A 13,446-nucleotide genomic window follows, 5' to 3' on the forward strand; every position below is an offset into this window, starting at 1 on the left:
TTATGATGCCACTGATGGTGATAGCAAACAGTGTTACGCTCAGAACTAATCCCTCAGGTACTCCAGTTTCCTGTACATATTTGTTGCTGAGAGTTGAGCTTATCCAAATCTGGAAAAATCGGAGATAGGAAATTCTGGATAAAAATGGGTATACTGCCCCAGAATCCCTACTCATGCAGTGAAGACAGGACATGATGTCACCACGTGGTATCATATGCCTTCTGTAGGTCAAAGAACACAGCAATCAGATGTTGGTGATGTGTGAAAGCATTGTGCACTGCAGATTCCGAATGAACTGGGCGGTCTGTGGTGGACTAGAAGGCCCAAAAGCCTTCGTGATATAAGCCTTCCAGCTCCAAGGCACCACCAACAACCGCAGTTGACCATTTGTTCGAATAGCTTATGCAGACCATTTGTCAGAAAGATCAGCCAGTAGTTAGTTAAAATGTGTGGGCCCTTTCCCAGTTTCGGGACAGTAATGATACTACCCTCATGTCATAGAGTGTGAAATTTTCCTTCCTGCCAAATATAAATAAAAAGTCTGAGAATATGTTGCATGATGTCACACGAAGATGTTTGAGCATTTGGTTATGGATTTTTTCAGGTCCAGGGGCCGATTTTGACACACTGCCAAAGCACTGTGAAGCTCCCATTCATTGACAATAGCATTATATGATAGAGAGTCGTGTGCATGGAAGGATAGTGGGCAGCAGTCAGCAAGATTTTTATGGGTTAGGAAATGAGGGTGGTAATTACTGCAAGCAGGTACTTCAGCGAAGTGAGCCTCAAAACAGTCGGCAAGCACCACAGAATCAGTACACGTGTTACCATTGACAAGAATGCCAGGAGCCGCTGTGGGTGGTAGACAGCCACAAATGCAACGGAGATTAGTCCATACTTGGGACGATGGAGTGTAGGATCGCACAGATGATACATATTGCTCTCAACATTCCTGCTTCCTTTTCTTGATTAAAAATCACATTTTCACCTGGAGTCTCTTGAATGCTATTCAATTATGCATTGAAGGATAGTGCTTGTGCCATTGAAGCACCCTGAAATGTTCCCTGATAGCTGTTGTTGGGATGAGCCAGAGGAGTAAGGGATCGTTGGTCACAATGGCTGCCCTCATGGGATGCCTGTCCACATGCCCAACAGATAGACTCACTAGAACAGTGGGAGGACATGTGTCCAAACCTCTGGCATGCAAAACATCTCAACATCTCATCAGAGGAGGAAGATAAGGCCTGACATCACACTTATAAACCATGACCATAACCGTCTTGGGTAAAATGTTGCCACTGAAGGCCAGGATAAAAGCTCCATTGTCCACTCTATTATCTTTGGGTGCCTTCTGGATGTGATGAATAAAACGGACTCCACACCGTGTCAGATTAGTACGCAGCTCTTCATCATTTTGTAGCATTTGGCCCAGATGGAGGATAACACTTCGATTCTGTTGAGCTTGTTATGAGGAGAAATGGTGCCTAGTATATCTCCTATCTTTACACACGCCTGAGGTGCATGTGATCGGTTGGCGTGCGATGTTTTGATCAGCAAAGATGCACTTCTCATACTCTTTATTTCTGAAACCTCCCCAAATCAATCCTCAACATTTTCAACAAAAAAACAGTGGCTTCATTGTAGCTAAAGGTCAACCGTCAGTTTGGAAACAAACCAAAAACTCAGCAAACTGTCCACTTCCATTTCTCCTTATCTGGCTCTCATCTTGAGCCATGGTCAAAAACGGAAATGCCATAAGATTGTAAACCTCTGTGTCAAAATCACTGTTTCTGACTGTTGAGACAGCTGTGTTAGCACAGCCGCCATTAAGTTTGATCAATTTCATTGCAGACCATCCACCTCAATGCCACTCACTCTGATCACAGGCTCTCCCTATGGGCACTATCCCGCCAATGCAAAGGCCATTTGGCTCAGCAGCCATTGCCTGAAGTCCCAGTACCCCAAAGTTGATAGGTACCTACTCCTTAGCTAACACGAGGAGGTATCAGGCATCAGCAGTGTGATCCCTGCATTGTCAGGGGCTACCTCCGAGAGGGTACATGACAACCACACCATGATGGACTGGCTACTGTGCCAGATTTCAGGTGCAGAGGCAGATCCACTTGACTGGTAGGTGCAAAAGATAACAGTGCATAGTGGACAGTTAATGCATGACAGTAAGGTGTCCTTTCCCAAGTGGTCTGCACTTCTGTAAAATTTGGGAAGTGGAGGTCAAACTCAAAATGGGGACCAGAATTTAAAATGCCAAAAAATGTGAGGGGAAAAAGCATCAAAAATTGAAAACCTTAGGAAGTCCACAGTATAGTCAAAATACCAAGGTAAAAACATCACCAAATAAAAAGAATCCTATTAGTCACCTCTTACGACAGGCAAGGAAGGGCTGCGGGTCTATTCTACCTTTTTCTACAACTCACATTCCACCTAGTACTTTCCATTGCCATCTTAGATTTAACAGTTTATGTCACCACCTTTCTTCAATAAAAGAGAATGGGGAATCAAAGTAACAATGGATGAAGTAAGTGGTATGGTTGTGGTTTTTTTTGTGTGTGTGTGTGTGTGTGTGTGTGTGTGTGTGTGTGTGTGTGTGTATGTGTGTGTGTGTGTGTGTGGGGAGGGGGGGGGGGGGGGGTAAAATGTGATATGATGTGATGCGATTCAGGTCACTATATTTATTCATATTTCAGATACAGGAATTCATTTAAGATACAGGAATGCATTTCTAAACACAATTCTGTATACACTAGTATGCGCAGTTATGGATACTGCATGTCAGTGTGTGGTGGTGGTGGTGGTTTTTTATTTTTATTTACTTATTTATTGTTCCGTGGGACCAAATTAAGGAAAAGTCTCCATGGTCATGGGACGAGTCGATACATGAAATTATAACACGATATTAGAAACAGGTAAAATGAAATATAAAAAAACATATTCAGGTGACAAGTCGTAAGTTTAAATAAAGAAAATCAACAATGTAACACTGGAATTTGCTTAATTTTTTAGCTCTTCCAGGAGCTCCTCGACAGAATAGAAGGAGTGAGCCATGAGGAAACTCTTCAGTTTAGACTTAAAAGAGTTTGGGCTACTGCTACGATTTTTGAGTTCTTCTGGTAGCTTATTGAAAATGGATGCAGCAGAATACTGCACTCCTTTCTGCACAAGAGTCAAGGAAGTGCAATCCACATGCAGATTGGATTTCTGCCTAGTATTAACTGAGTGAAAGCTGCTAACTCTTGGGAATAGGCTAATATTGCTAACAACAAACGACATTAAAGAAAACATATACTGTGAGGGCAATGTCAGAATTCTCCATCTATTGAATAGGGATCGACAAGAGGTTCTCGAACTTACACCACATATAGCTCGAACAGCCCATTTTTGAGCCAAAAATACCCTTTTTGAATCAGAAGAATTACCCCAAAAAATAATACCATACGACATGAGCGTATGAAAATATGTGAAGTACACTACTTTTCGTGTTGAAGTGTCACTTATTTCAGATACTGTTCTAATGGTAAATAAAGCAGCATTTAGTTTCTGAACAAGATCCTGAACATGGGCTTTCCACAACAGCTTACTATCTATCCGAATGCCTAGGAACTTGAACTGTTCTGTCCCGCTTATAATATGCCCATTCTGTCTGATCAAAATATCGGTTCTTGTTGAATTGTGAGTTAGAAACTGTAAAAACTGAGTCTTACTGTGATTTAGCATCAAATTATTTTCCACAAGCCATGAACTTATTTCATGAACTACGTTATTTGATACTGTTTCAATATTACACACAAGATCCTTCACTACCAAGCTGGTGTCATCAGCAAACAGAAATATTTTTGAATCACCTGTAATACTAGAAGGCATATCATTTATATAAATAAGAAACAGCAGTGGCCCCAGCACCGACCCTTGGGGAAAGCCCCACTTAACAGTGTCCCATTGGGACTGAACATCACTACCACTCTCAATACTGCGGAGAATTACCTTCTGCTTTCTGTTCTTAAAGTAAGAGGCGAACCAATTGTAAGCTACTCCCCTTACTCCATAATGGTCCAACTTCTGCAGTAATATTTTGTGGTCAACACAGTCAAAAGCCTTCGTTAAATCAAAGAAAACACCTAGCGTTCGCAACCTTTTATTTAATCCATCCAAAACCTCACAGAGAAAAGAGGATATAGCATTTTCAGTTGTTAAACCATTTCTAAAACCAAACTGAACATTTGACAGCAAATTATGTGAATTTAAATGCTCCAGTAACCTTGTATATACAACCTTCTCGATAACTTTAGCAAACACCGATGGCATAGAAATAGGTCTAAAATTGTCAACATTATCAGTGTCTCCCTTTTTATAAAGTGGCTTCACTACCGAGTACTTTAATCGGTCAGTAAACCGACCACTCCTAAAGGAAAAGTTACAGATATGGCTAAGTACTGGGCTAACATACATAGTGGTGGTGGTGGCGGTGGTGAAAATGATGATGATGGTGATGCCTGATTAATAAGCCATTATTCAGCAACACTTTGAATAATGTAGATCAATGTTTTCATCTGTCTGATGAGGAAGGCCACATCAAAATGAGAAATGATTGATCATGTGTAAGCAATTGGTAAATGATTGCAGGCACTGTATTCAAACACAAGTTGCATGAATCTGTAACATACAGAAGGTGTCTCAAGAGTGGATTGAGCAGAGGAAAATAAATATTAAAACTGACGCATATTGATGGAATATGTAGATTGTAACTGATGGAAGAGTCCACACAGAAAATAGTCACACGTAATAAGGGAGCTCTCCATCTACCGATAGAAAACCCTATCAGCTGTGCCACTGCACATAGCTACTGCCTATGAAACACCCTTTTGGGAAATTTGTGTGATGTTCTTTCGAGGGTCAAAGTTCTTAATGCTCCTTTCTTAACATGACTACAGGAAAGCAGTTACAACTAGAGGTGAAACATTTCTACTCTAGGTGAAGTATGCACTCTGCTGAAAATTAGTGGCAACATGACCACTATCAATCAAAGTATCTACCACATGTGATATCTAAGTGATCATACAGTACACACAAAAGCAGGCTGTGCAGCATACCACTGGCAGAAAAAGATGTACTGAATACTGGAAACAAAACCTTGTGAAAACTGTAAGATTTCCATAACTAACTGAATAAAATCATTTAAATGTCTGAATGGATTAACAAAGGGCTTAATTTTCCAAATATACATGTGAATACAATTTTTATGTATTTTCTTAACTTGAAAAATGTTTAACACTCAATATGAAAGATTAGCATTTTCTGAAGATCACATGCTTCGATGCATATGATGGAACAAACTGTTTTTATCTGTGTGAGATCTGATGTATAGAAATAACTAGAAAATCTTAATTATCACACAATGAACTGTTTTGGTTTTAACCATTTCAGTATTAGGAGATCCATAAAGAGATACAGAAATACAGTACATTGATAATTTTTAGTTCTGGACCGTCTAACTACAACTGAATGATATAATTTTCATGCTGTACGTATTTTGCCTTTTTTCTCTACCTGGCATCTTCAATAGCCTGAAATATGTACATATTTTTACTATTTAGTTTACACTTTGGGGCAATTTATCTATAGGTTATAAACAATTCTGGTGGTTGGATAGAGAGACATTGCCGCACGAGATAAACTAAATAGTAAAATATATGTACATATTTCAGGCCACTGAAAATGCCTTGCAGAGAATAAAGGCAAAATGCGTATGGAACGAAAATTGTTTTTTATTCAGTTGTAGTTAGACAGTTCAAAACTAAAAATTATCAATATACCATAACATTACCAAGCAGCTGAGGAAGACAGGACTACAAAAGTTAAAAATGTTAGATACGGAATTACCACCCACATGTCACAAAGTTGTTGATAGTTTCCGACTTCTTGACCATCCAGTGCAAAATGAGAAGTGGCTCAAATTCCAGTTTCCATAGGTAACCAAATATTGCACTCCAGTGTTGCAGATGAAGTCAAATCTATAAATCTATTCTGAATAAAAACAGTGCTTTGTAGTATTTAGTGCATAGAAATTTTCAGCAGTGGTTGGGCATGTGAACATTGCACAGAACATTACATCTCAGCCTCTGACATGTATTCCATATAACTGCAAAAGTAAATGTCTTAATTAGTCTTATCCTATGGGCTACAAAATTTTTTGTTATTTTATTGTGGTAGCTAGTGTTTTTGTCTCCAACTTTAAAAATAGTAACTTAAAAATAATTGATAGTGCCTGATGAAGGGCCACTCATGATTTAAGGAAGTTGCTCTCAATTTCAAACTGTTAAGTGGTTTACTTCAGCCATTATTTGTCTATAGTAAATGGCATCAAAAAGAATGTGACTTGTACAGAACATTCTGCATGTTCTTTGTCTTTCTAACTATCCCTTTTAAGATTCTAATCTCTGATTCTTTCTTCCAGGCATCAGCTACCCTTCTCACCCTTCCCCTTTTCTCCTCACCACTACACTTCTCAACACACACCTCATGTGTGTGTGTGTGTGTGTGTGTGTGTGTGTGTGTGTGTGTGTGTTTTCTGTTTTACTTAGCTCTGCAGGAAGGCACTGAAAGCTTATTAATGTTCCCAATGTTGTTTATGTTCCTACTGTCCGCTCAACATCTCAACTGTAGGACGAGTTGCTATCTTTACTCTTCCCTTCCACCCAGAGTTTTCTATTTTCATATCTATAAAAACTAGCTTCATATTAAGTGTATGATCACTGACTTCATGCCATCAGTTTCACAACATGCGAAAGCTGGGTTCCACCCATGACAAATTTTATTGGTGTTATTAAATCAACTACATCAACATACAAAAAATACCAAGTCAAGAAGTTTATAACATACTGAAGATAAACAAAACAAAGTGTGGCACACTATCTTTTTTCCTATTTGGCACATTAGATACAATGTATGTACATTTGTTGCTTTAAACAATAAATTTTAGCAAACACATACTTTGTATTTCAAGAGCAAAAAGCACAAACACCTTTTTTCATATACAGTAATAAATTTGTTCTGGTTTTCTGTCACAATGACAACAGCGGATCATATAAGGTTCTTAACTCTATTTAAATATCATCTACCAGAAATATTAGTTCCACAAAAATTACCTGCTAATACTGAACAATAGAATATAGAAACTGTAACTTGTAATATACAAAATGAAAAGTATATTTTTTTATAAAAATTTCTTTTCAATTATTTGAACAAATGAGGCACTCATGTGTGTCTTGAAATTTCTGTACCACTCAGTGACTTGTATTCTCCTTGCAGCTTTTTCTTCAATAGTCAACTGTGATTCCTGGTGAAGCACAATATGAAGCTGGTGCCAGCTTTTAACATAAATAATTGGGGCCCCATACTGCTTCAATAACCTTAGTGGAGAGTCTGCAGACGTATCACAGTTTCCTGGAGTAACAACATCTTCTACAACAGGGACACTTCCTAATGACATTGCTTCATAAATACGGTAACACTCAGTATTTTTTCCCACTGGACTAAGTGTTAAGTCTGATTTAAGAATTGCTGACATATATATCTTGAGCGTTTCTGGAGTTTCACTTGGCTGCCACCTGAGACAGAAATGTCAGAAGAATGAATGAAAAGATTTTACAAAGAGAATCTAAAGCATACATACTAGAGGTACTGTAAGAAAACACACACACACACACACACACACACACACACACACACACACACACACACACACACACAGTCTTCTGTGAAAAGGTTATAACTATGGAGCTGTGTTCATTGGACAGCTTTCTTCGTGGATGCAATCAACTAGTCACATACACAAACTGTCAAGGCTATATTTTGACAAAAAATAGAATCAGGAACCAAATTTTAGAGCAATCTGCTCAGCACAATGCAGTGAACTTCCAATGGATTTTTGATCAGCCATGTTATCTGGATCCTGATGATAATCACCTTTTCTAAGTTTTGCAGATAGGAATTATACCTCCTGAAGATCCTATGGATCTGTAACCCTTCTAGTCTCAATGTCCAGCAGTCTTAGCTTGCCAACTGCCTTTTCTCATGTACCCTGTTACACTAGAAAACTGTAACCATCTTTCTTTCTTAACCTACCCATAATAAGTCCACACTTAATCACCTTGCCACCTGTACCTCAGTCCCCAATTTCTCACATATTAATAATGCTTATTTTTAGGTTTATCATTTCATTCTCTCTTGCTCTGGGGCTTCTGCTCACTTTCCTCGTTCCCACTCACTAATCCATGTGCCAGAAACAAGACCACTACCCCATTAAAAGGGTAACGGTTCTGAAAAAAATACATGTGCTGTAGATCTCATAAACAATTATTTTACAACAAACAACACAGCATATAACATGTAAGGAATGTTCTTTGGGATGCTTTTATAGTGCAATTTTTTGTTCCATATGATAATTTTGAATAAATGTAGCTCACAAAGTGCTACCTTACATTCACTGCACTGGTAGCTAGCACTTCTGTAGCACACAATTCTGCTTAGTCTCTTGCCGCTCTAGGAACACACTACACAGTATTTTCAGAAGTTTGCCCCTTGCTTATCATGTGTACATGTCATTTGTCCCCCTTACACAGTGCCAAAAAATTCCCTCACTTACAACATTTGAAACCTTTCATTGCATGAGGTAATGTACCTGAATTTTCATGTTCCCACAAAAGCAGTATTTGCAGCCTCCATCTCTGAAATACTGGATTTTCTTTTGTACTCTGTAATAAATGGTCCAGAGCACTATGATGGCAGTGGAGCTATACAGGGTGGTCCATTGACAGTGACCGGGCCAAATATCTCACGAAATAAGTGTCAAATGAAAAAACTACTAAGAACGAAACTCGTCTAGCTTGAAACGGGAAACCAGATGGCACTATGGTTGGTCCACTAGATGGCGCTGCCATAGGTCAAATGGATATCAACTGCATTTTTTTAAAATAGGAACCCCATTTTTATTACATATTCGTGTAGTATGTAAGGAGATATGAATGTTTTAGCTGGACCACCTTTTCCGCTTTGAGATGGATGGCACTGTAATAGTCACAAACGTATAAGTACGTGGTATCACGTAACATTCCGCCACTGCGGACGGTATTTGCTTCATGATACATTACCCGTGTTAAAATGGACCGTTTACCAATTGCGGAAAAGGTCAACATTGTGTTGATCTATGGCTATTGTGATCAAAATGCCCAACGTGTGTGTGCTAAGTAAGCTGCTCGGTATCCAGGATGACATCATCCAAGTGTCCGGACCGTTCGACGGATAGTTACGTTATTTAAGGAAACAGGAAGTGTTCAGCCACATGTGAAATGTTAATCACGACCTGCAACAAATGATGATGCCCAAGTAGATGTTTTAGCTGCTGTGGCAGCTAATCCGCACATCAGTAGCAGACAAATTGTGCGAGAATCGGGAATCCTCAAAAACGTCGGTGTTGACAATGCTGTATCAACATCGATTGCACCCGTACCATATTTCTATGCACCAGGAATTGCATGACAATGACTTTGAATGTTGTGCACAGTTCTGCGACTGGGCACAAGAGAAATTACGGGACTATGACAGATTTTCTGCATGCGTTCTATTTAGTGACGAAGCATCATTCACCAACAGTGGTAACGTAAACCGGCATAATATGCACTATTGTGCAACGGAAAATCGATGATGGCTGTGACAAGTGGAACATCAGCGACCTTGGCGGGTTAATGTTTGGTGCGGCATTATGGGAGGAAGGATAATTGGCCCCCATTTTATCGATGGAAATCTAAATGGTGCAATGTATGCTGATTTTCTACGTAATGTTCTACTGATGTTACTACAAGATGTTTTCACTGCATGACAGAATGGCGATGTACTTCCAATATGATAGATGTCCGGCACATAGCTCGCGTGCGGCTGAAGCGGTATTGAATAGCATATTTCATGACAGGTGGATTGGTCGTCAAAGCACCATACCATGGCCCACACATTCACCGAATCTGATGTCCCCGGATTTCTTTCTGTGGAGAAAGTTGAAGGATATTTGCTATCGTGATCCACCAACAATACCTGACAACGTGCGTCAGCGCATTGTCAATGCATACGCGAACATTACGGGAGGTGAACTACTCGCTGTTGAGAGGAATGTCACTACACCTATTGCCAAATGCATTGAGGTTGATGGACATCATTTTGAGCATTTATTGCATTAATGTAGTATTTACAGGTGATCACGCTGTAACAGCATGCGTTCTCAGAAATGATAAGTTCGCAAAGGTACATGTATCACATTGGAACAACTGAAATAAAATGTTCAAATGTATCTACATTCTGTTTTTTAATTTAAAAAACCTACCCGTTACCAACTATTTGTCTAAAATTTTGAGCCATATGTTTGTGACTAATGCAGCGCTATCTATCACAAAGCGAAAAAAGTGGTCCAACTAAAACATTCATATTTCTTTACGTACTACAGGAATATGTAATAAAAAATGGGAGTTCCTATTTTAAAAAATGCAGTTGACATCTGTTCGACCTATGGCAGAGGCATCTAGCAGGCCAACCATAGTGCCATCTGGTTTCCCCCTTCAAGCTAGACAAGTTTAGTTCTTTGTAGTTTTTTCATTTGACACTTATTTCGTGAGATATTTGGCCTGGTCACGATCAATGGACCATCCTGTATATATTGATAAGTTTTGAAATAGCAGCAGAGCTGCACAAGCCTGGTTTGAAGCTGTGGAACTACAGAAAAAACAATGCACAGATGGGTGTAGATGCTGCTGAAATGCTTACAAAGTGAATCAAGAACCAAATTGTACCCAAAATAGAAGACAAGTAGTCATAAGCCCGGTTGAGAAATTGAGAGTAAAGTCTGAAGTATAAACAAAGGAGAGCCGAGAAGTATACAGGTATATGAATGTCGCTTCGCATACACATTTTACTGAGTGTCAGGACAGTGTTCTTACTGGTCACAGCATGCTGCACCACCACCCCTCCCTTGCCCCCCCTCCCCTCCCCAAACAACCATTGGACTAGTTTTGCATATCCCACCCATTTCTGCCTGGAGATTAGAAGCTCTCTGCCATCTTGTCCTAGTTGATATCTTCGTCAGAGGGTAATGTGTAAAATGCATCTACATAGAAAATGTAAATCTTCCTACATAAGTTGCCTAGCAATTCTTTACTATGGTCAGTGTCACACCTCTCACATGCAGAAACAACGATATCCTGTACATAAACTGCATCTGATAAAATGAACAGATTGAGGTCACATTTATTTAGTTTTTGTATGATGCACTGTCCGAAACACACATGCCCATGAAATTTACTCCATCCAAATTAAACTTCTGTATGCTAAAACAGATAGAAATCTGTAATGGCTTGTCACAGAAATTGTGTAACATTAAATGAATAAAAAAATTAAGTTCAGTTAGATTAAAAATATATACAACCGCAAATGATCATGGACAAGAGTAATTGGCGGTAATGACATTAGATAATTACTTTAATATTTATACTAACTGCCAAATTCACTAAACTGGTCATAGTCATTCAAAATTAGCATTTGTTTGTGTGGATATACGGTGATCATATCACAATAGTAGTGGGAGAGTTTATCTTGGCTAATATTGACAATGAAAACTACACATGTTACCAAAGGTATACACAAACGGTACTGCAAAGTAATCTTGAACACATTGCTACACAACTGTCTGAATCAATTAGTCCAGTAGCCTGCAAAGAGTTGTGGTTAAGCCTCAAACATATGACAAATTGTGCTATTGTGAAAAGCTTAACAAATAAGGTAATAAATGATGAGAAAGATGCATCTTTTAGAGACTGTTACAAAAAAATATTGTTACACATTCACTTCAAACTAGATTACAGGTAAACTGACAGAGAAAACCAAATGGTAACACATGCATCCATAAAGGAGGCTATACATAATGCCTACAATTTCGACAACCAGATCCTTCAGAAAGACCAATCTGAAAATACTAGTAAGTTCTGTTCCTATGTCAAGTCAATAAACTGATCCAAACCTTTCATTTGGTCTCTTGTGGATCAGTATGCTATTGAAACTTCCGACAACATGCAGATGGCACAAATATGAAATCTACAATTAGAAATACATTCACAAATCGGGATGTTACTATCATACCAATGTAAAACCACCACATATACATTCAAATGAAAGGTACTGAAACAAGCTTAAATATTAAAAAGCAGAAGTACTGAAAATGAACAAGATCCTGGTTCAGTTACTGTTAAATTTTACATTTAATACACCATCGAATTAGCTTCTTACCTGCTCAGTTCATACTTACTGAGAACCTCATGAGCAAGGGAAAATCCCCTGTGATTGGAAAAAGAGACCAGATGACTCTTGTTTACAAAAAAATGGCAGAAGAATGGGCACACATTATTACAGATCAGTACTCCTAAAGTCTGTCTACTGCAGGAATCTCAAGCATATTCTATGCTCAAACACAAAAAAATTAATGAAAGGAAGGAAGTTTCTCTGGAATATTCACCATGGGTTCAGGAAAAAATACAGTTTCTATTTTTCATTCACAATGTCTGCAAAGAATAGATGAAACCAAACAGGTATATTCTGTCTCCCTAGATTTTCACAAGACATTTGAAACTGTGCCAAATCATTTAGTAATAACCAAGATATGATTTAAAGGATTATATTCTCAGGTACATGACTGACTCAAGAAAGTTTACACTGATTTAACACAGTATGTCATACTGGATTGCAAACATTCAACAGAAATTGAAGTAATTTTGTAGGAAAGTTCCAGTAGAACACACAGGGAGAGACAAGTGGGGAGTACAGAAAGGGTTCATATCGGATACATGGTTCATATCGGATGCCCATCTGCCGGTTCATCTATAGTTTTACTGCGGAGTGACAGGTTCTTATGTGCACTTACACCTTGGAAGTCATGGCATTAGAAGTATCGGTTTTATATAATCTGCAGATATACTTCCAGGGTATGAAAACAGTCACCATGCAGGGGGGAAAAAAGTAAATAAATGAATGGAAATTGCAGATTTGGACTTTCACTCAGTTTAACATAGATTATTTTATCATCTTTGATTTTAAATTGTCTGATTGTCCTTCACATTATGTACAAGTTCTTTAGATGTAGTTGCCTGACCTATAATGTTATTTGCCTTTCCATTTTTTTCATGTCCCCATTCTCAAATATGATTATGAAAACCATTTTCATGAAGCTACTGAAGCATCAAAACATTATAATTATGAAATTTACATGGCTTAAGTATTTTCATAATACCAGTTTGAGAAATACCCAGAAATTTCTCCAACACTTCCAACGGCTTTTTGTGTACATTTGTATCATGCAAGTAATTACACAATACGAGGCAGAAGAAACAACAACTAGGA

General features: G+C 38.5%; 1 protein-coding gene across 1 annotated transcript in view; it reads right to left on the reverse strand.

Annotated features, from left to right (window-relative positions):
• Nucleotides 1–6,914: 6,914 nt before the first annotated feature.
• Nucleotides 6,915–13,446, reverse strand: part of LOC124555484 (ribitol-5-phosphate xylosyltransferase 1-like) — a 42,150-nt gene continuing 35,618 nt past the window's right edge. Inside the window, exon 4 of the mRNA XM_047129407.1 lies at nucleotides 6,915–7,622. Within this exon, the coding sequence (XP_046985363.1) occupies nucleotides 7,229–7,622 (394 nt within the window). The 3' untranslated portion in view covers nucleotides 6,915–7,228. The remainder of the gene's footprint in view (nucleotides 7,623–13,446) is intronic.

This window comes from Schistocerca americana, chromosome X (genome assembly GCF_021461395.2).
Source record: "Schistocerca americana isolate TAMUIC-IGC-003095 chromosome X, iqSchAmer2.1, whole genome shotgun sequence".
Lineage (NCBI taxonomy): Eukaryota > Metazoa > Arthropoda > Insecta > Orthoptera > Acrididae > Schistocerca > Schistocerca americana.